The 19,939-nt window shown below is 42.4% G+C and overlaps 1 protein-coding gene across 1 annotated transcript in view; it reads left to right on the forward strand.

The window, feature by feature from the left end:
• Positions 1-7,759: 7,759 nt before the first annotated feature.
• The window catches only part of LOC147435742 (putative alkaline/neutral invertase F), a 53,720-nt gene continuing 41,540 nt past the window's right edge, over positions 7,760-19,939 (forward strand). Inside the window, exons 1-3 of the mRNA XM_086488717.1 lie at positions 7,760-8,716; positions 9,232-9,663; positions 9,770-10,328. Coding sequence (XP_086344843.1) covers positions 8,306-8,716; positions 9,232-9,663; positions 9,770-10,328 — 1,402 coding nt within the window. The 5' untranslated portion in view covers positions 7,760-8,305. The remainder of the gene's footprint in view (positions 8,717-9,231; positions 9,664-9,769; positions 10,329-19,939) is intronic.

Raw genomic sequence — 19,939 nt, forward strand, 5'->3', positions numbered from 1 at the left:
ATCTCTTGTGTGTGAAATCTATCTCTCTCCATTAAGTAATCTACTCAAAAATTTATTTAGGTACGTCTTATTTCCTAACATTCTCTTCTTCTTCCCAAATCGGAGAGATACCTCTTTTGGTAGTCTCACAAGGAGGCTTCCTAGGTGTTCTCTTGTCATGGTGATGAGCTTGGAGAATCCCATGAGCACGGAGCTGCCGTTGCACTTCACTTTGGAGAGATGGATTGCCCATGGCTTGTTGAAGCCTAGAAACAAGATAGTTAACAAGCATTGAAGCATAATTATTAGCTTGCTCATGAGCAAGCTACTAATGATGCAAAGTTATCATGAGCAAAATCAAAGTTATCCACATTAATTTCACTCTCTTTACTATTGTCAGCCATTCTAACAACTTTTAGGTGTAAACTTTTTAGGTGTACTTTGGCACTTCAAGCCCTACTTGCTACTCCTCTTTACCCCTTTAGAAAAAGCACTCAAGCTATTGTACTCGCGGCTCGAATACCATTAATTGCAAGGAATAGAAGAGAGGGTCTTTCGACACCAAAACAGCACCGGCTCCTGTCAAGCTTCTAATAGCTCAATAGTGGTTAAGCCGTAGGCAAGCCCCGTAGGACTCCACTATTAAGACCATAGCTCTCCACGGTGATGCCCCGTTAACTGCACAAAGGTAGGTGCACTGCAAGGCTGAAAAATCCCTATTCTACTTACTCACAGGCAATTAATAATACTAACCATTTATAGCTAGCTTGAGGACCTCCCTTCTTGAGCAAGAAAAGAGAAACCTTGTGCTCTGATACCAATGTAACATTTAATGGCCTAAAAACTTGTGTGTAGCGGAAATTAGCATGAACATAGTGGGCATTTCATTAGAATAGATTCCTAATGAGAATTACAAGAGTGCTTGGGTGGAGAGAGCAACAAAAAGCATAACACCTAGTTAGATAGCATCAACAATACTTTCAAAAGAGAGAGAAATTAAGCTATTGACAACACTTGAGGACCGGATTTGCATGGAGCCGGTCCCCCCTCCAAAAGGCTTTGTATTATGGTTTCTCCCATCAAGAGAGACATTGTACAATACAATTCTTTGTGTTCCTTCAAGACTAGCTAGTGCAATGAAGATGAAAGCTTCATGCACTAAGCAAAACACTTAGCAAACACAACTTTAATTATCCCCGTTCTCAGACCCAAGACCTCACACACCTTCGAAGATGGTGAGAGCTAGCAGGGTATGAGAGTAGATTGAGAGGAAGAAGGAGTATCTTACGAGAAAGATGTACATCTCCTCACATAATCACTCATATTAGCATAGCTTTAGCTTAGTAATTAGCTTGATAGAGGAGATGATCATGCATTGAAGCTTGGCTCTTGGTTGGATTTGCATCAACAAGCCAAGAGTGTGTCGATGTAGGCTTCTATCTCACAAGCTTGGAGTAGGTGATGAGCTCTCCATTAAAGCTTGGGAAGAGATAGTCTTCTCTTTCTTCACACATGAGATTGTGTGAGTGTGTGTGTGATAATGCCTTGAAAAAATCAGCCCCCTCTCTCTCTTGGGAGAGCCCTCTTGCTAATTGCTCTTGCAGGCTCCCCATTGGACCTCCCCAAGTCAAGCCGATGGCTATTAAGCAGCATAAGTGATAGCCTTCTGACATGTGTCCCCCTTTCCCCTTTTGTGAGAGCTTTAGGTAATTTAATAATTAAACTAAACTCTCATTGGACCCCTTTGCCTCCTGGCCAATAGGAATCAGGCAAGCCATTGGGCTCATGAATGCTCATTGGACCCCTTGGGAGATTGTCCAATAGTCTTCTAGGAGATTTAATTCTCATTGGTTCTTTTATTAAGTGTTTTTAAATTAATTAAACTAGATTTACTCTAGCCTAATTCTCATTGGTCCACCTCCAAGGCCATCCAATAGGAATTGGGCACACCTTGTGGGCATCTGGGCTAGGGAGCTGACACGTGTCCCTAATTCCCTTTGTGTAAAGGGAGCCTCTGTGTGTGTGTGTGTGTGTGTGTGTGTGTGACTTTCTCTCTCATCCCCTAGAAGAAGGGCTCGCCCCCTCCTATGTAGGGATATGCAAAGACTTTTTAGTTACACACAAAGCATCCAATTTCCCCTAGGGTTGACCTTTGGACACAACCTTTGAATTTTGGAACCTTAGCATTTTGGAAGTCTTAATGGGCTGAACCTTAGGGTCTTTTTAGCCCATTGTTGCACATGGCTCTTTTGCAGATGGCCCCCCCTTTGGATCCCTATTTTCCCTCCTTTGGATCGCTACTGTGGCCGGTCTGCTAGCTTAACCAATATTCTAGCTTTTTCTCCCCTGGCACTTCCCCACATTAAATGATCAGTTTAATATGAGAAAATCATTTAGGAGAATTAGATATTGATTATTATGACACACCAAAATTTCTAGACGAGCTGTTGCACTAGAAACAAATGAGAAGTGGTTGCATCGCTATTACCAACTTTTCTTTGAGCAACGGCAAAAACCTGTTCAAATACACATTGTTTAGCGCTCCTTTTACTTGAAAGTGACTCCTATAATAGCAACGCACATAATGCATCAAACTTGATAGCTTGAGGGTTTCCTTGGGTCATAAATCTCCAAGTACTAGCACAAGTATAGTAAGAGTTTGGCAACACGTCAAGAGCAGCCTGTGCACAAGTGTGCTGTCAAAAATAACATCACTTGTAGAAATGAGTTTCTCACTGATATCCTTGATACCAGCAAGAAAAGTGCCCCATGTCATCTTCCTCTTGCAGAGTCTTTGACTCCAACTTTTTACGCAATGATGCAATTTTAGCCTTAGTGTGACTTGCATAAAGACCAACCAGAGTATCTCAAGCCTATTTTGTTGATTTTACTGAGCGAGCATGAGGAGAAATGTGATTCACAAATAATGCAATCAATGCAACACATGCTATGTAGCACAACTCAAAGAGGACTGTAAGGGACTTGTCTTGCGAAAAATTGCACTTACAAGTAATCTACACAAAAGGATGAAATTGCCTCCATAGTACTGCCTATAGTGGAAACGTGAAATGATCCCAAATCAAAATTGTGCTCACTTGAAGTATTACTCGACTTGCTGATGCTTACCAAAGCTCACTCAAAAGGATGAAATTGCATGCGTAGTACTGTCTGTAGTGGAAATGGAGGGCAAAATGAGCCCGAATCAAAATTTCGAGCACATCGAGCTCAATTTGATCACTTGAAGTATTACTCGACCTTCTGACGCTCACCAAAGCTCACCCAATTTGGAGAAAGTGAAGGGGGGGGGTTGCTAGTGGCTATGCTCGAGAGGATGCAACCTGATCTAATACCAATTGTTGGAATTAGGGTTGCCAGAATACACAAAAAACTTGGAGAAGATGAATAAGCTCAAGGCACACAACAGAGAGTGTCTTCCTTAGTGTGCGAAATAGAAAGCCCTAGATTATTGGGCGTATATACAATGCACGGGGGAAAAAACATCCTATGAGGGAAAAAATGCCCTCGCTGTCCTAAGTGTGTTCACACACATCACTACCACATATATGGTAACACAATTTAGCAATGACCTTCATGCAATACATGTTTTCCTTCCAAGTTCACCGTAATCTTATCTTTCCACAACTTTGGGGCAGTCACTCCTCAAAAAATTCCTATATCATGTGTGTTGAAGATATAATTTCTTATATCCTAATATATTTGCTATATCTCCATCATGCGTGTCTTCAAACCCCCCCCCCCCCCCCCCCCCCCCCAACCCTCTAATGTATCCATAAGTATACATTTTCTTGGACATAGAAATCCACTTCGGTTAACCATGTGCTATGGTACATTTTCAAAAGACGATTGTCCAATTCGGTTCCACACCATTGTTATGCATCACTATGCAACACAATATGGCTCTTCTTTGTGTTTGTCTTAGCGGTTTACCTTCAAGAAACATTGTTACATCATGCACCTTAGCATAAAGATAACAAACATTGTTACTTCCCACTAATATACCACTGTAATCTCTGTGGACTATTGATTGGACTAAACATCTATGCTATTATGCCATTGCAGTAATATGCAACATTTGTATAACCAACGTGAAATAAACAATGTAATCTTTTTAGAGTCTGGACTATTGAGTGGACTAATTTACATTCTATGCTACTATGCCATTGTAATATGCAACATTTGGATAACCCATGTGAAATAAACAAGATAATGCAGGGAGACAAAAGAAAAACTAGAGTGGGATGCTCATGCATGAGAAAGATTGCGTGTGTAGAGGTGTGCTAAGCAATTGTTAAATTACTTTTCCTTGTGCCAACATAACTAGGCCATGATTCACGATGATAAACACATACATGTGAAAACCATTGTGAAGAGATTATTCGTCTCACAAAGTTGTTAACATGTAATCTTTATCAACTTAAAATGAAGCAAATTATCCTCTTCAAAAAGATGTGATTGCTATATGCTAATCACAACTATGAACTTATAATGACATCAAAGATAGGACCATCGTTCCCAAAGTTGGGTGTTCATGGTTCAAAATGTATTCTAAACCATGTACAAAGGCCTACTCCACAAAAAGTAAGAGAAGGCTCTAAATCTACATTGATTGATTTCAATCTAATGCAGGAACTTGATTTCTACACACAAGTTCACCACTTGCTATATGTCGTTGAAGCTATAACAATTGATGTATATTGATTACTACTATGTTTTTTTGAATTTGAAATTAAGTTGAAAAAAAAAAGAAAGTACATCCAAAGGTACCCAAGTAAAAGAAAAGGGGGGGGGGGGGACGCTCATCTCAAAGTACAACCAGACCATCTCTACTTACTACTTGGTTGAAAGCTCCTTGCCAGATGAGATTAGTTCTTTCGATAGATGCATGTAATTGTTCTAGCTATGTGTAATATGCTAGTATTTAAATACCTTGAAAAAGACCATTGAGGAGCAATAGGTGCACTTATTCACAAAGCATCTTTTGCTGGAGTCTTTTGCCTCACTAACCACACATTGCAATGGATGGCATGTTTGATGGAAAGGATGCACGTAAAGAAGTGTAAGAGAACAAGGGAGGGGTCAAGGTTGCCTTTAAAAAAAATTATAGCTCTTTCATGTCCAAGTGATATGTAGGGGGCAGTGCAAAGCACAGTAAGTTTTATGACAAAGGATGCTATACATACTTGAAATAGCATATGCTAATATATATATATATTTGCAAGTTGCTTTAGGCTGATACTTTTATATGCAAATTGCCCTAAATTAATATTTCTTTCTTTTGTGTAAAGAGATATTTTATCAAGGTATCACCCAAAGGTTACATCTCGAGCTTTCTTAGCCAAAACACTTTAATGCAAGTTGCCCTAGCTTAATACTTGGTATGTCCACGTATTCACATGCTGTGACAAAGATTTTTTTGGGTAAAAGAGGAAGGCTTGCTTTTGGGCACCTGTGAATGAAGCACGTGGGTGTTAGATAACCTCTGAAAAACTGCCAAGTGTAAAGTTGCCAAGTGTAGGGATGATAGGCCAAGGGGATCTTTAATCAAAGCTTTTTTAAAATGGATATATAATAAGATTAATCTTCAGCCTAGAAAAGTCAAATCTTCATTCTCCTACATAAAATTTTTGCTAGAAAACCATATTTGCACCTTCCCTTTCATGTATCGTTTGCAATTGATAGTTGTCTAATTTGATAGTTGTCTAATTAGATACATACATGATTAACAATTTGGTTTCAATTAAGGGGGCATCCACACGAGGGGGGATGATTGTTTTCGAGTTATCTTCTTCTCCTTCCACTAATTGCACCTCTTTGAAATGTAGTTAGATTTGCAAAAGTTACCCCCTCTCCTCTTTCGCGCGCGTGCATGATCTGTTGTCTCATTAGATGTCTTGTCAATCTCATCTTACTCTTAGCCCCTCCCACGTGGGGGCACCTAAGTACTCACCATCAAATGTCTTGTCGATCCCATCTTACCTCGTATCCCTTCGTGTGTGGGGGGCATCTAAGTATTCACCATTGTTTGCAAAATTTAAGATTTATGGTGATTATGTCCAAGGGAGCTGGCTTGGTTGTTTGAGCATTCATCCTTGGTGACCAGAGTCAAGTGACCCGTTGGCGTTCAGGGACGTACTTTGTCACCTCGAACGGGAGTTCAACGATTTTCCAAAAGAAGAAGAAGATTTATGGTGATTATAGAAAGTGCCCAATTGAATATTGGAAGATAAAGGTGATGTGTACTTACTTAAGACCAAATTATCACATCGCTATTGACATTTCTTTAGCTTTCATATGTTATGTTTTTATGAAGGGTGGACATGCGACAACATCTAGAGAGGCAAGAACTAGGAAGACCCTGATTGAGCCTAGATTTAGCTCCTCAGACTCACCCTAATTCCAATTAGCTACCATCCTATCTCTATTTTGGGATGTAGTTGACATTGAATGTGGGCTTTTGTGTCCACTGATAAGAATCACCCTAACTTCAAGATTTTGGTTGGTTTCGAATTGAAGCTTATATAATCATGACACAAAACCCATTTTGACAAAAGTTAAGTCCCTTCTTGTAACTATTAACTTTTTATCTACATTGGACCCTTAAAGGATTGTCCACCCCTTGAGAGTCCATTCTCTTTTGGGTGGTCTATGGTGAAACTTGAACACATAGCCTTTTGTAGATATGCTATGCTTTGCCAAATAGTTTGATCCTAGTATTGATCTTAATTGAGTCTGAAGGACAGCCAATTTATTTGGGTGGTCACAGTAATTTGTTTTTATAAATCTGATCTATGTTTTGTTGAGGTGGATTTGACTTAAAGCTGAGTCCTCCCATGTGTTTAGGAAATTAGTGGTATTTAAAAGTATGTGTCACACTTATGTGCTTCCCTTAAAGTAAGATTAAGGGAAAATTTCCTCAACTCTTAAGTGATGCAACTAATGCAAGTCTACAAGATTATAGCTATGACTAACCAACAAAAAAATTATACTTTTGGCTTCCCTTTATGTAGGTGGTTGCCACGACCACCTTCTCCCCACCTCTAGATAAATCCTACCTAAAAGAAATCATAGCAAATTCGGTATTTTGCATAGTTTAGAGGTAATACCACTAATACGCTTGATGGAGTATGACCCTGCCCTTAGCTCCAAGCTCATAAAAAAGTTACCTCCTACAAAAAGACTCTTGATAGATATGGGTCACACTATGGTTTTGCATAGGCTATGCTTTGTCACAAGCAAACAGAATACTTGAGCAAAAGGCGTAAACAGACAAAAGCGGTTCCACAGACGAGAAAAAAATGGGTGACATTGGCGGACTATTCTGAATCATTCAATATTTTTTTAAAAAAATAATTTACCAATTTTGACCAAAAAATGCCAGTCTTTTATGATATTCGAACTTGAGGTGAGAGTTTGGTAAAGTGGGTGTGTATCTTATATAGGGAGAAAATCAAATATCTCTACAAAGTAATAATATTTATCTACTCTTTTATAATATCTTTACTTTCCGCTCTTACAGGCAAGGCACACTGGCCTCTTTGCTGCTGCTGCTTGTCCTCCCCCTCTCGCATCTGCGTTGGTAGCCCCACGCTTGGACCGCCATAGCCAGCTTTTCTTTTCTGCTTTTTGTAAAAGCTATTATCTGCACAACCCATTTCTTGCTTTCCCTCAGACAGGTACTTTTCCTCCTGCCACCCTCGCTTCTGCGTGTTTTTTCACCTTCCTTCTCTTAACGGAGCACTCGCAAAATCCCCATTTAGCCTAAGCCTTTCATAGCTCCGTTCTTCTCCCTTCTTCTTCTCGTGGGTTTTTCCATTTTCATTTTTTGAGGTGGGTTTTTTCTTGATCCGGTTTTTCCATCTCTTTTCCATTTTGCGCGAGCCCTCCTGTTGAACTCTTCTCGCCTCCTGTGTGCATGCAAGCCATAGAAGGCATTGCTTGCAACCTTTCTCTAGTCTCTCGTAACGCGCAGAAAAAACTTACTCGATGAGGCAGTTACGTTCAGACTTACACGGCCTGCGCACTTTTTTTTTGCGAAGACGAAGCTCCATCTGAGCTCCATTCTCTGCAGAGCGTTTTACCACGACTCTCCGAGTTCATGAAGACCGTGACAACATAACGCAGTTGCTTTTCTGTTTTTAACCTCCCTTTTTCAGCGTCACAATAGCTGCTGCGGTTGCATTGCGCTGCGTTTCAGTTTGATGAAAGCGAAACTGTCTTTTTTCTGATTGTTTTTCCCAAAACATCTACATTTGCTTCGGGGCAAGAAGCTGGTTTCCCTCCCACCGCAGGGAAACACCAAGAAACCATGCCTTCCAATGTGTTGGCTGAAAGGCTGCTCGATGCTTTAGAGCATGCAAATGGTTTTCCTGACAAAAATGGAGAGGTGGATGCATTTAGATATGTGGACATGAAGCCCAGGCTACTTCACCTAAACACACACAGATCCTGTGAGGAGAAGACCTTTGTGGATGTAGTAGGAGAGATCTCTGCACGCATAAGGAGCACAGATCATTTGGATGTCATTTTGTCTCCAAGCATCAGATCCTCTACAAACACTCCGCGGTCAGCAACATTTCATCCGTCCCACTTTGAGCCGCACCCCATGCTCACTGATGCATGGGACGCACTAAGGAAATCTTTGGTCTACTTTCGAGGAATGCCTGTTGGGACCATAGCTGCATTGGATCCTACTGAAGACTCGCTCAACTATAATCAGGTTACCTAAAATTCTTCTTTCTGCATGAATGTCTATGCCTGTGTTTACAAACTTTTTCTCAAAGAGTGTGCATTTGTGTGTGTCTGGGCAGTAAAGTTTAATTTTTACAGGTATGTAGTGAATGGTCTTTGTTCTAAGAGTGAATTGTGTGTTATGTGCATGTGCACATCTGCTGCTTCACGGACACACCACACAAGGTTGCTGGGGTTTCTTCTTGTATATGCGTGCATTCTGATTTCATCCGTCTACACTAGTTAGCTTAATGTATGTCAGGATAATTTCTTTTGTGGTGTTCGTGCACTTTATGTTATGTGCGTTATGGGCCATTGTGGTTCCCTATTTCTACTCGCCGTTTCACATTCAGGAACTGGGTTACCTTGTACCAAGGCTCTTTTGTCTAAAGAAATTTTCTTTCATTACTTGATGTATCTTCTGCTACAGCTTGTATGTTTGAAGACTATTTCTGTGAAGTGTAGCGAATGTGTCATTAAGCTGCCTGCTTGGTGTAATGCCAGGTGTTTGTGAGAGATTTCTTCCCAAGTGCGTTGGCATTTCTCATGAATGGGGAACCTGAGATTGTCAAAAATTTTCTGATTAAAACTCTACGATTGCAAGCACTAACCAAGCAGATAGATAATTTTACTCTGGGGGCGGGGGTTATGCCAGCCAGTTTCAAAGTTCTCCATGATGCCAACCGCAACACAGACACTATGATTGCTGATTTTGGAGAAAGTGCAATCGGCAGAGTGGCTCCAGTTGATTCAGGGTTTTGGTGGATTATTCTTTTACGGGCATACACCAAGTCTACTGGGGACCATTCACTTGCAGATTTACCTGACTTCCAGCGCGGAATGCGTCTTATTCTTTCTTTGTGTCTTTCGGAAGGTTTTGATACATTTCCAACTCTATTATGTGCAGATGGTTGCTGCATGGTGGACCGCAGAATGGTATGCTGTGCTTCGTGTTTGAGACTTATTAATTCCTTATGTAGTGAATGGCCTCAAACTACTGCTAAGGTTAATCTTCAGAATTTTAAATTATCGTCTCTTGCAGGGAATTTATGGTTATCCTGTTGAAATACAAACTCTTTTCTTCTTGGCACTTAGGTGTGCTCGAGTTCTCCTCAAGCCTGAAGGAGGTGGTAAGGAGTTTATTGAGCGCATTGACAAGCGCTTACATGCTCTCAGTTTCCACATGAGAGAGTACTTTTGGCTTGACTTTCCACAGCTCAACAATATTTACAGATACAAGACAGAGGAGTATTCTCATACAGCTGTCAATAAGTTTAATGTGATACCAGATTCCATTCCTGATTGGGTGTTTGATTTTATGCCCATGAAAGGTGGCTACTTTATAGGGAATGTCAGCCCTGCACGTATGGATTTCAGGTGGTTCTGTGTTGGTAACTGTGTTGCAATACTATCATCTTTGGCAACTCCAGAGCAGGAGGCTGCCATCATGGACCTTTTTGAAGAAAGATGGGAGGATCTTGTTGGAGAGATGCCTCTTAAAGTTGCTTATCCTGCTTTGGAAAACCATGAGTGGAGAATTGTGACTGGATGTGATCCAAAGAACACGCGGTGGAGCTACCATAATGGAGGGTCTTGGCCAGGTAAAATTGTTATTCTGAGGCATAGTGCAAAATAGTTTTTATGTGAATATAAGCAAATGCTTATGTTTCTGTGCTTAATGCTCTCATGTTTGTGATTTCGCATTTTACACGAGCTGCTTTAGACTTTATTATGGGTGAATATGTAAAGTATGCTTAGCTGACAAAGGTACCACTATCGCAGCCTTTGAGATGTTTTAGCCCTTAAGAGGGGGTGACACCTTGGGTCGTGTGTCAATTGCTGGTTACGTTAATCAGTAGAAACTGTAGCTCAGCCTTGACATTTTACGTGTGCTTGGAAGATTTTGGTTCATTGATCTTGATAAGTATGAGAGAAGGGATTTACTAGCCTTTGTCAAAGAATGCTCCTTTTGCTTGTCTTTGCTGTAGTAAGTGTGGATCTTCTCAATCCGTTTTTCTTGTCAAAGAGTACTCCTTTTGCTCATCTTTGCTGGGGCCTTGTGAGCCAACTTGCCTAGTCTAGTTAAAGTAAGAAAAATTGGTCAACTAATTGTGATGCTTGTGCAAAAAACGATCACGTTTTGGTTATCTCAGCTCTTGTTGAACAAGAATGACGCGAGTCGAGAGTCTAGTGTAAGTCAATTGCTTGTACAAAAAAGAAGATGGCATATGGTTAACTCAATTTCTATTGAGCAAGAATTGGAGGCCTTGCACTCTTGTTAGCAGAGTTTGTTGCCCTGTAGAGCTTGTGTACACTCTCTCTCCATCTTCTCTCTTGTGTTTCTCTCTCCTTGTAATGGGAGGGCACCATGTGCCAACAGAAAAGAACAGACTGAACAGACTTAGACGCGTCAAAACAACTAAACTGAAAGAGAGACACTGCACACAAGACACGGAGTGGCGGAGTTCCACCCCAAGAGACCGATGGCCCACACCATGGCGTCCCTTTCGGGATTTCTTTACATTGCTTCAACTCAATACATCACCGACACCACTGCCTTGCATCTCCACACGGAAGCATGCGAGAGAGTGAGCCCTTGGCACATATTTAAAGGCCCCTTGGCCATCAAAAGCAGTTTACATGAAAAGCAGCTTATCCAAAAGCATTTGGTTCCAAAACTGGTGCCCAAAAGCCACTAACGTAATTTGCAAATAATTCGTACAATTGCCACGTTAGTAGCGTAAAACGCGGGTGTCTATAGAGCGTCATGTCATCAGCATGTCAGTGCAATTTGCAGAAGATCCGTACAACAACCACTTTATCATTTATTTACGCAAATTATTTATGTTAGTGTCCGCTTTACTCTAGGCCCTTTCGGACGGGGTCCCATAAGTTGTTGGGGGTTAGGATTTTAATCCTAACCCTTTCTGTAATACTTAGGCTACTCGGCGAGGAACTGTAAGTTGGTGAGAACTTTGTCTTCTTCAGCTTCTACTAGGGTTTAGGACCATTGGCTAGGATTTGCAAGTGCTTGACACGTCAACAGTTTGTCATCCCCCCTCCTTGAAAGAAGAGTAATCATCTGCGATTACATCTGCAAAACAACTCAAGTTAGTTCAAAAATATCCGAGGGTCATTCTGAGGGTCGGTTCAATTTTCTCATTCCATATCGAAGCTCTTAATACTTTGGCACAGTAAAATTAGTCATCACACCCACATTGCACTGATCTGTAACGGGTGTCTCGATGCACTAAATTTACATACATAGGCAATCTCACCCAATCAGGAATACTTAGTGATTGGCACATTACAATGCAACACAGATGCTTACATATATATGTTACAAGGCATAAAAACATATAGTTGCTGATGAACACCCCCCTGCTCGCAAATAAATATTCCGGTCTGGCCCATGAGTTGTTCAAGAACCCCTCATCACTCCTCCCGCAAATAATCTAAAGAGTTCCGGGCCATGAGATATAGAGGTCTTTACAACCACACGCTCCACAGGCCGCAGCATGCGTCGCTTGGAGATGCTGAGAGTAACCAGTGCTCATACTATATCCTACTTAATATTCCCTCGGTGTCACAAACTGATGACATGCCACTACTGACATGGCAGTAGGGTCAGCACAACATTACGAATTTTTGAAGATTGCGCTGTCATGTTGACATGACAGTTGTACGGACCTCCGCATTTTGCGTTGAAATGCCACGTGACAGGCTATATGGAATTCTGTAATTTGCATTGGCTGCTTTTTGGCAGTTGTTTGGACCAGATGCTTTTGGAACAAGTTGCTTTTGAGTTCAACTGCTTTTGGGGCTTTGCTTTTGGCATCCCTTGTAAATTTATAAGAGCTGTAACAGACTTGGGCACCCCAAGTCTAGAATTTGTTGCGACACAAGAGAGATTCACTGGAAATACTTTACAACTTATATATATATATATATATATTTGGTTAAATCTTGAGCAAAGTACAACACCCGTCGGGGACCTTCGCTCTCAGACTTTGCGTCCAGATGCTCTGAGAAGTGAGGCCCTTAGGGCTTATTTATTCTTACAAGGGATGCCAAAAGCAGAGCCCTAAAAGCAGTTAAACTCAAAAGCAAAGTATTCCCAAAAGCAACTGTCTCAAAATCTACCAGTAAAAGCAATCAACACAAAAAGCAGAATTCCGTACAATCTACCACGTCAGCAGTGCAAATTACAGATGTTAGCACTGTACTGCCACGTCACTGATTTCGTATGGCTTGTCAGCGTCAAGCGTGTCAGTGGAAAGTCCGGTGGTCTTGTCATATCATCACTTTGTGACATACCCTCCTCTTGAAAGAATTGTAATCGCCCTCGATTACGCCTACAAAACAAACAGAGGCCATAAACCAATTAGTAGACACTGACTCTAAGTACCGACGCACTAGACAATACGAATCTAGCACTTGCACAAAGACGACTCAGTCAGTGCATATTCACATCACTTCACATGACATCACAGGACATCACATGACAAATAAATCACAAAAAAAATTTATTCCAAATCTGAGACCATGACTGCCAGAAATGTATTTAGTAATTGCATCTCGATCCATCCCGTACCTCACTGATGTTGGATTAACTAATCCCATACTGCGGTCATGTCTATAGAGATTTTTGATTCAAGCACTGTCGTGTGCGAGTAATCATTCGCCTCAAGCATTGTCGTGCGCGAGAAATCATTTTCGGGGATCCCAAGCCGAAGTACTTCTCTCATAAAGTCATTCAGCAGAATACTATCATTCCATCAGTATCTTTGAAACCCAAAGGGAACTCAATGTGCAAGGAGTGGAGTAACTCCCTTCTTGTGCAGTCCTGCTTGCACCAGATTCAACCCGTTGATCTGTGGGAACTTCTTGGAATAGCCATTCCTAGACCAAAAGCATCGAGGTAAAGTTCCAATTCCGAGGAGTATCTGGTAGGTCCTCTATAACCGGCCCGTACAACGTAGAGGGCGGTACTATTTCAATTACCTGTTAACTTTACACAGAGCACTGAGAAGGGAAGAGAACACAGTTGCGTCCAGCGACTAGAATGTCACTGCGCACACGAGACTGACACCCTGTAGGCCCCAAAGACTGGCGCCCCTTTCGGTATTTCTTTATTCAAATTAAGGTAGACGATCCGACCACTTAGCACAAGCTTTCACAAAGCTGTCCAAACCTGGCGAGGGCTGAAAACGCAGGTTTTCGATCGGATTTCGACAGCATAACGGCGCAAAAACCCCTGTAGGTCAAAAACACCTGATTCCCTCGATATCTGGAAGCTTTCTGGTGAGCTGTCACAGAAATTCAGCGGGCTGTAATTCTCTGTTTTTCACTGCCGGGAGCCCAAAAGCTTGTACACGCATCCCAAGGCTCTCATGAGGCTCCCCCGATGTTCCCTTGTAGTTTAGGTGCGAAACCCTAAACTTGCAGAAAAACACAGCAGGCTGTAATTCCCTGTTTCGGATCGTTTTTAGCGGAGCGAACACGCCTACGCGTGTCCCAAGGGCTCCCGCACGCAATGGGACAGTTCCCCTGTGAATTGGACGAGTTTTCACGTGAGAAAACTCTCCAAACTCGCAATCTTTCGTGATGGAACTGTGCGTACCTGTGGGGGATTAGCAATTAGCTAATCCGGTTCCTGTTCAGAAGGCTCTTGCCTTGGCAAACGCGCATAAACCCCCAGAACTGTACATAGGTCAAATGAGAAGCCCACTAGTGGGGCATAACATACTGTACGTAGGGGAGAAAGAGAGCAATATGTAGCGTGCGGGGCATCACTCCCATCACCATACTATGCATAGAGGGCAAGGTAAGCATTCCATAGCTTCTGTACCTGCTACAATCCACCTGAGGCTGAAAATGGCGCCCCCTTTGTTGATATGTAGCTCGTTTTTGCCTCCCAGAGTGGCAGAATCGCTCACAGGCTCACACGTCGCCCAGTTTCCGAGTTTGGGCTTTCCCTGCTAAAAATATCTCAATTGGTGCGTCAGTTGACTTGGCAGCAGAGCAATAAAATGTTCCCCTTGTCATTCCAGAGCTAATGACGCAAACACATTTTCCGGTCAAAAATAGCAGTTCCCTAAATTTTAGGAGATGCTTCCATGGCGTCCCTATCGGTCTCCTGACCATCATTGAAGACTACCATTTGACCAACATCTCTAATGTGGGTTAATTTACTGGCCCCTTTCAACTTATAAAGTTGCAGTGACTTGACGAGTGGCCCAGATTCCAGTTTGGCGCACATGAGCTTCTATACTCATCAAAATTCAGTGCTAACTGGCCCGGGCAGTCCCTGTCTGACCGACCTAGATCCCCAATGTGAGAAACCCATTTGGCTGCAGCCGTTTCACACTGGCCATGCAATGTCCACTTGCACCTTTTCAAGGGTTTTGGGACAAACAAGTAAAAATAAAATTAATATATCTAATACTTATTTACGGAAGGCAACAGGAAAAATACACCTCCTGGTGACACACGTGGATCCCTGTCACTGACAATTGATTGAGGCATCCCATGATATTTAAAGATATTGCTCATAAATATCTTGTCCATGTGTTGTGGCTTTATCTTCTTCCTAAAGGAATGAAATGGGCCTGCTTATTGAACTTACAAATGATAGTCCAAATCCCATCATTTCCTGTTTGCGTCCTTGGAAGATCAAAGATAAAGTCCATTGCTATACTTTCCCATGGCCTATCAGGGATCGGCAATGGCTGCAACAATCCCGGTTGCCTTTGTCTGTCAAATTTGACTTTTTGGCATACTAAGCATGATCTTACAAATGTGTCAACATCTTGACGCAAAGCTGGCCAATAGAAGAATACCTCAACCCTTTTCACTGTTGCATCAATTCCACGATGCCCAGCATAAGGTGGAGCATGACTTTCCATCAAAATCTTTGGCCGTAACTGTTTAGTAACGCATAACTTTCCATGCATCATGAGAAAGTCATTCTTAAGCATATAGTGCTCATGATGTTGCCCATCAACAAGCTGGTCATAGATCCTTGCAAAATATGAATCTTCAGCATATTGTGTCTTCATTTCGTTTAGTTCACAATGGTACGGAATCGACACTGCTGAAATTTGGGGCTTTCGTGACAACGCATCAGCCACCACGTTCTTTTTCCCTTGCACATGCACATCTGAAAATGGAACATTGACAAGATGTTTGCCCATCGCATGTGCTTCTCAGACAACTTCGTCTGTGTAAGAAAATATCGCAAGGTTTGATGATCCGTTTGGACAACAAAATCAGCCCCTAGCAAATAGTGTTTCCAACTAGTGAGAGCATGAATTATTGCCAGCAATTCTTTCTCATAGACTTGCAAGTTCCTTTCAGTCTTCAAAAGAATTCTGCTCTCATATGCGACTACTCGGCCATTCTGCATTAAAACTGCACCAAGACTATGGCCACACGCATCACATTGAACCACAAAAGGTTTAGAAAGATCTGGCAAAATAATTACCGGATTTGAAGTCAGCTTCTCTTTCAAGTGTTTGAACGCTAAAATTTCCTTGGCCATCCACTTGAAAGTAACTCCTTTTCCTTGCAGTGCATGGAGTGGAGAAGCAATCTCAGCAAAATTTCGGATGAACCTCCTGTAATAGGAACATAAGCCTAGAAAGCTTCGAATGTCATGTACGGACTTCAAGTCTGGCCATGACCTAATTGCTTCCACTTTAGCGGGATCCATGCGTACCCCATCCTTTGAAACAATGTGCCCAAGGAAGTGAATCTCTTGCAAAAAGAATTCACTCTTCTTCGCATTAATGAGTAGCCTGTTCTTACGTAACTCATTGAAAACTGCAGTCAAGTGATCCCTATGCTCCTCTTCAGACTTTGAGTAGACAATCATGTCATCAAAGAAGGTACCCACGAAGTTTCTATGTGGTCTAAAAATTCTGTCCATCATTCTATTAAATGTGGCAGGAGCATTTGTGAGACCAAATGGCATGACAAGAAACTCATAGAGACCAAATGTTGTCCTGAACGCAGTCTTATGGACATCTTCTGGTCTAATGCGTATCTGATGATACCCGCTCTTTAGGTCTATTCTTGTAAACAATGACGCTCCCTCAAGCCGATCAAGAATGTCATCTATCCTCGGTATGGGGAACTTGTTCTTGATAGTATTCTTATTCAAGGCGCGATAGTCAATGCACATGCGCCATGAACCATCCTTCTTCTGCACTAAGAGTACAAGCGAACAAAAAGGGGATGAACTGGGCTGAATCAGCCCCTTCTCTAAAATCTCGTTGACATGACCCATAATCTCTTTTTGCTGGGCTGCACTAACCCTGTATGGTGGTCTATTCGGTGGACTAGAACCTAGCACAAGATCTATAGTATGATCCTCAGGTCTCTCAGGAGGTAACTCCTCTGGCAAAGAGTCCGAAAAACAATCACTGAAACCACTCAAAAAAGTTGACATGTCTTTATCTAAGGTAGACAAATTAGATACAACTTGAGGTACTTCTTTTGCAAAGATCAAGTACGCAGAAAGATGATTCTTTATTACAGATGAAATAGCAGAAGCAGAAACAACTGGAACAAACTCGCCTTTAAGCTTTACATCAAGGACATGAGTCTTTCCTCTATGTACAAGGGTAATCTTTTTGTTGTAAGTATCCACTATAGCATGCAACCTGTAACACCATGGGATACCCAATAACACATCACAGCCCTCAAGCGGCATAATATGAAATTCTTCCGCATCCACATAGCTCTGAATGTGCAGACGAAGCTTTCCCAGAATGGGAGTAACAGGCTCTGAATGTCTTGGGCATGCCAAACCTGCTTCGCCTGTCATACCCATCTCCTCTGCACGAATGCCCAACTTTGATGCCAATTCTGGTGACATGAAATTTGCACGGGCTCCTGGATCAAAGAAAACCAGCACTGTCTGGTCTCTAACTTTGCCCCAAGCTCTGCACAGCTCCGTGGCATCTGTGTTTGGCTGATCTCCAACCAAATCTGGAACAAGTCCTGCACTCGGCTTTGGCTTCTTCCCTTTATGGCCTGACTTGTCATCCTTATCTTGTGACTTCTTCTGTGGGCACTCATTTGCAAAGTGTCCTTCCTGTTCACAAATGTAGCATTTCTTGGCCTCCCTAAGAGCTTTCCTTTCTTGAAAAGTTTTGCCAGAAAAATGCCCTTTTTGTCCTTGTCCTCGTTCCGAAGAAGATTTAGACTGCTTCTTGGACGTATCAGCTTCTTCAGTGGAGGGCTTCTTTGCAGGAGATTCAAAAGGCTTTGTTGCAACATTGCCCTTGGCTGAAAACTGTTTGCCTTGGGACCCTTTCTTGTGGCTATTAAATCCATCGGAATCTCCCTTCGACAGATTGCTGGCCACTCTTGCATTCTCTATCAACTGAAACATATTCATGACAGTAGTCTTTGTGCAGTAGTCCCTGATTTTCTTGGGCAATCCGCAACAATACTTCTCAATTTGTTCTGACAAAGGCACAAACCTGTAAGAGGTGACTGGCAACAGAGCGGCCCAAAACCGTTTATTGTACTCTTCCAGATTCTCACACTGTTTATCATTCAACTCGTGCCATTCCGTCATTACATCCACTTCAAAAGTGTTTGTCAACCTTGCAGGCGCAAAAAGTTGTTTGAATTGTACCCACGTTGTTGGGACTTGACCCTGGTTCAACAATGCGGTCCACCATTGGAGCGCATTCCCTTTCAAGAAAGTGGCAGCCTTGCGTATCTTTGAAGATTCCGTGAAGTTTCCTCCAGCATAAGCTGCATCGAACTACTGTATGAAGGTCAAGGCCTTTAATTGGTCCTCAGTTCCTCTGAAAGTTTCAAACTTCACTCCCTGCCCACCTTCCTTGTAATCCTTAGGCTGACTCAAAGGAGCCACATTATCATAAACAGGTGCCTGTAACAGTGGTGCTCCATGAGTGTTCATTCCAGCACTCGCATCAACTGTTTTCCCTGTTATATCTGCATTTTGTACGTATGGTTGCGAAAAACCAGCCATACCAAATTGTGTTCCAGGCACTCGAAACTGGCCATAGGCACCCTGAAAACCAGGTTGGACACCCATGTTCGTGTACATAGGGTTACCCATGCTTGTTTGCATTGTCTCGAACACATTCCCTGGCATATAACCTGTGGAAGGTCCAGCCATAGCTTGAAACACTGAACCACCTCCAAAATAACCAGGATAAGTATTAGGTAATGGAAGGGTCTGATGCATAGCCTGTTCATTGCTCCCTTGACCATTCACAAACGGTACCTGTCCAGCTAAAGCAAGTTGCTTTGGATCATTGGACACCGCTAGTTGCTCAACCACATGGGCTTTCCCTCGAGCATCATGAGTCCTCTGCGCATTGGAAATCTCCTTTTCCTGCAACGGCTCAGTCATGCCTTGTGTAGGAGGCTGAAAACCCTGTGTCGGAGCCTGTAAGAATTCCTTCATCCTTGGGTTGTTAGCCAACTGCTGAAAGATGTCCATACAACAACGCAGTTGAGTTCTAAACAACCCGTCCTCTTCTTGAAGAGTTGAAGGAATTTTCTCTGTGCCATGTGAGGAAGATCCCTCTTCAGGTACTTGGTCTCTCTTCTCTGCCATATCGACAAGCTCTGTGTTGCTTTCACCCACAACAATCCACGCTGCACTTTTTGAAGAAAAAGTGACTAACCCGTCGATGGAACCATATAACCGGCCCGTACAACGTAGAGGGCGGTACTATTTCAATTACCTGTTAACTTTACACAGAGCACTGAGAAGGGAAGAGAACACAGTTGCGTCCAGCAACTAGAATGTCACTGCGCACACGAGACCGACACCCTGTAGGCCCCAAAGACTGGCGCCCCTTTCGGTATTTCTTTATTCAAATTAAGGTAGACGATCCGACCACTTAGCACAAGCTTTCACAAAGCTGTCCAAACCTGGCGAGGGCTGAAAACGCAGGTTTTCGACCAGATTTTGATAGCATAACGGTGCAAAAACCCCTGTAGGTCAAAAACACCTGTCTAGGATGGATTCCCTCGATATCTGGAAGCTTTCTGGTGAGCTGTCACAGAAATTCAGCGGGCTGTAATTCTCTGTTTTTCACTGCCGGGAGCCCAAAAGCTTGTACACGCATCCCTAGGCTCTCACGAGGCTCCCCCGATGTTCCCTTGCAATTTAGGTGCGAAACCCTAAACCTGCAGAAAAACACAGCAGGCTGTAATT

Source organism: Adiantum capillus-veneris, chromosome 18, assembly GCF_014529385.1.
Source record: "Adiantum capillus-veneris isolate H3 chromosome 18, ASM1452938v2, whole genome shotgun sequence".
NCBI lineage: Eukaryota > Viridiplantae > Streptophyta > Polypodiopsida > Polypodiales > Pteridaceae > Adiantum > Adiantum capillus-veneris.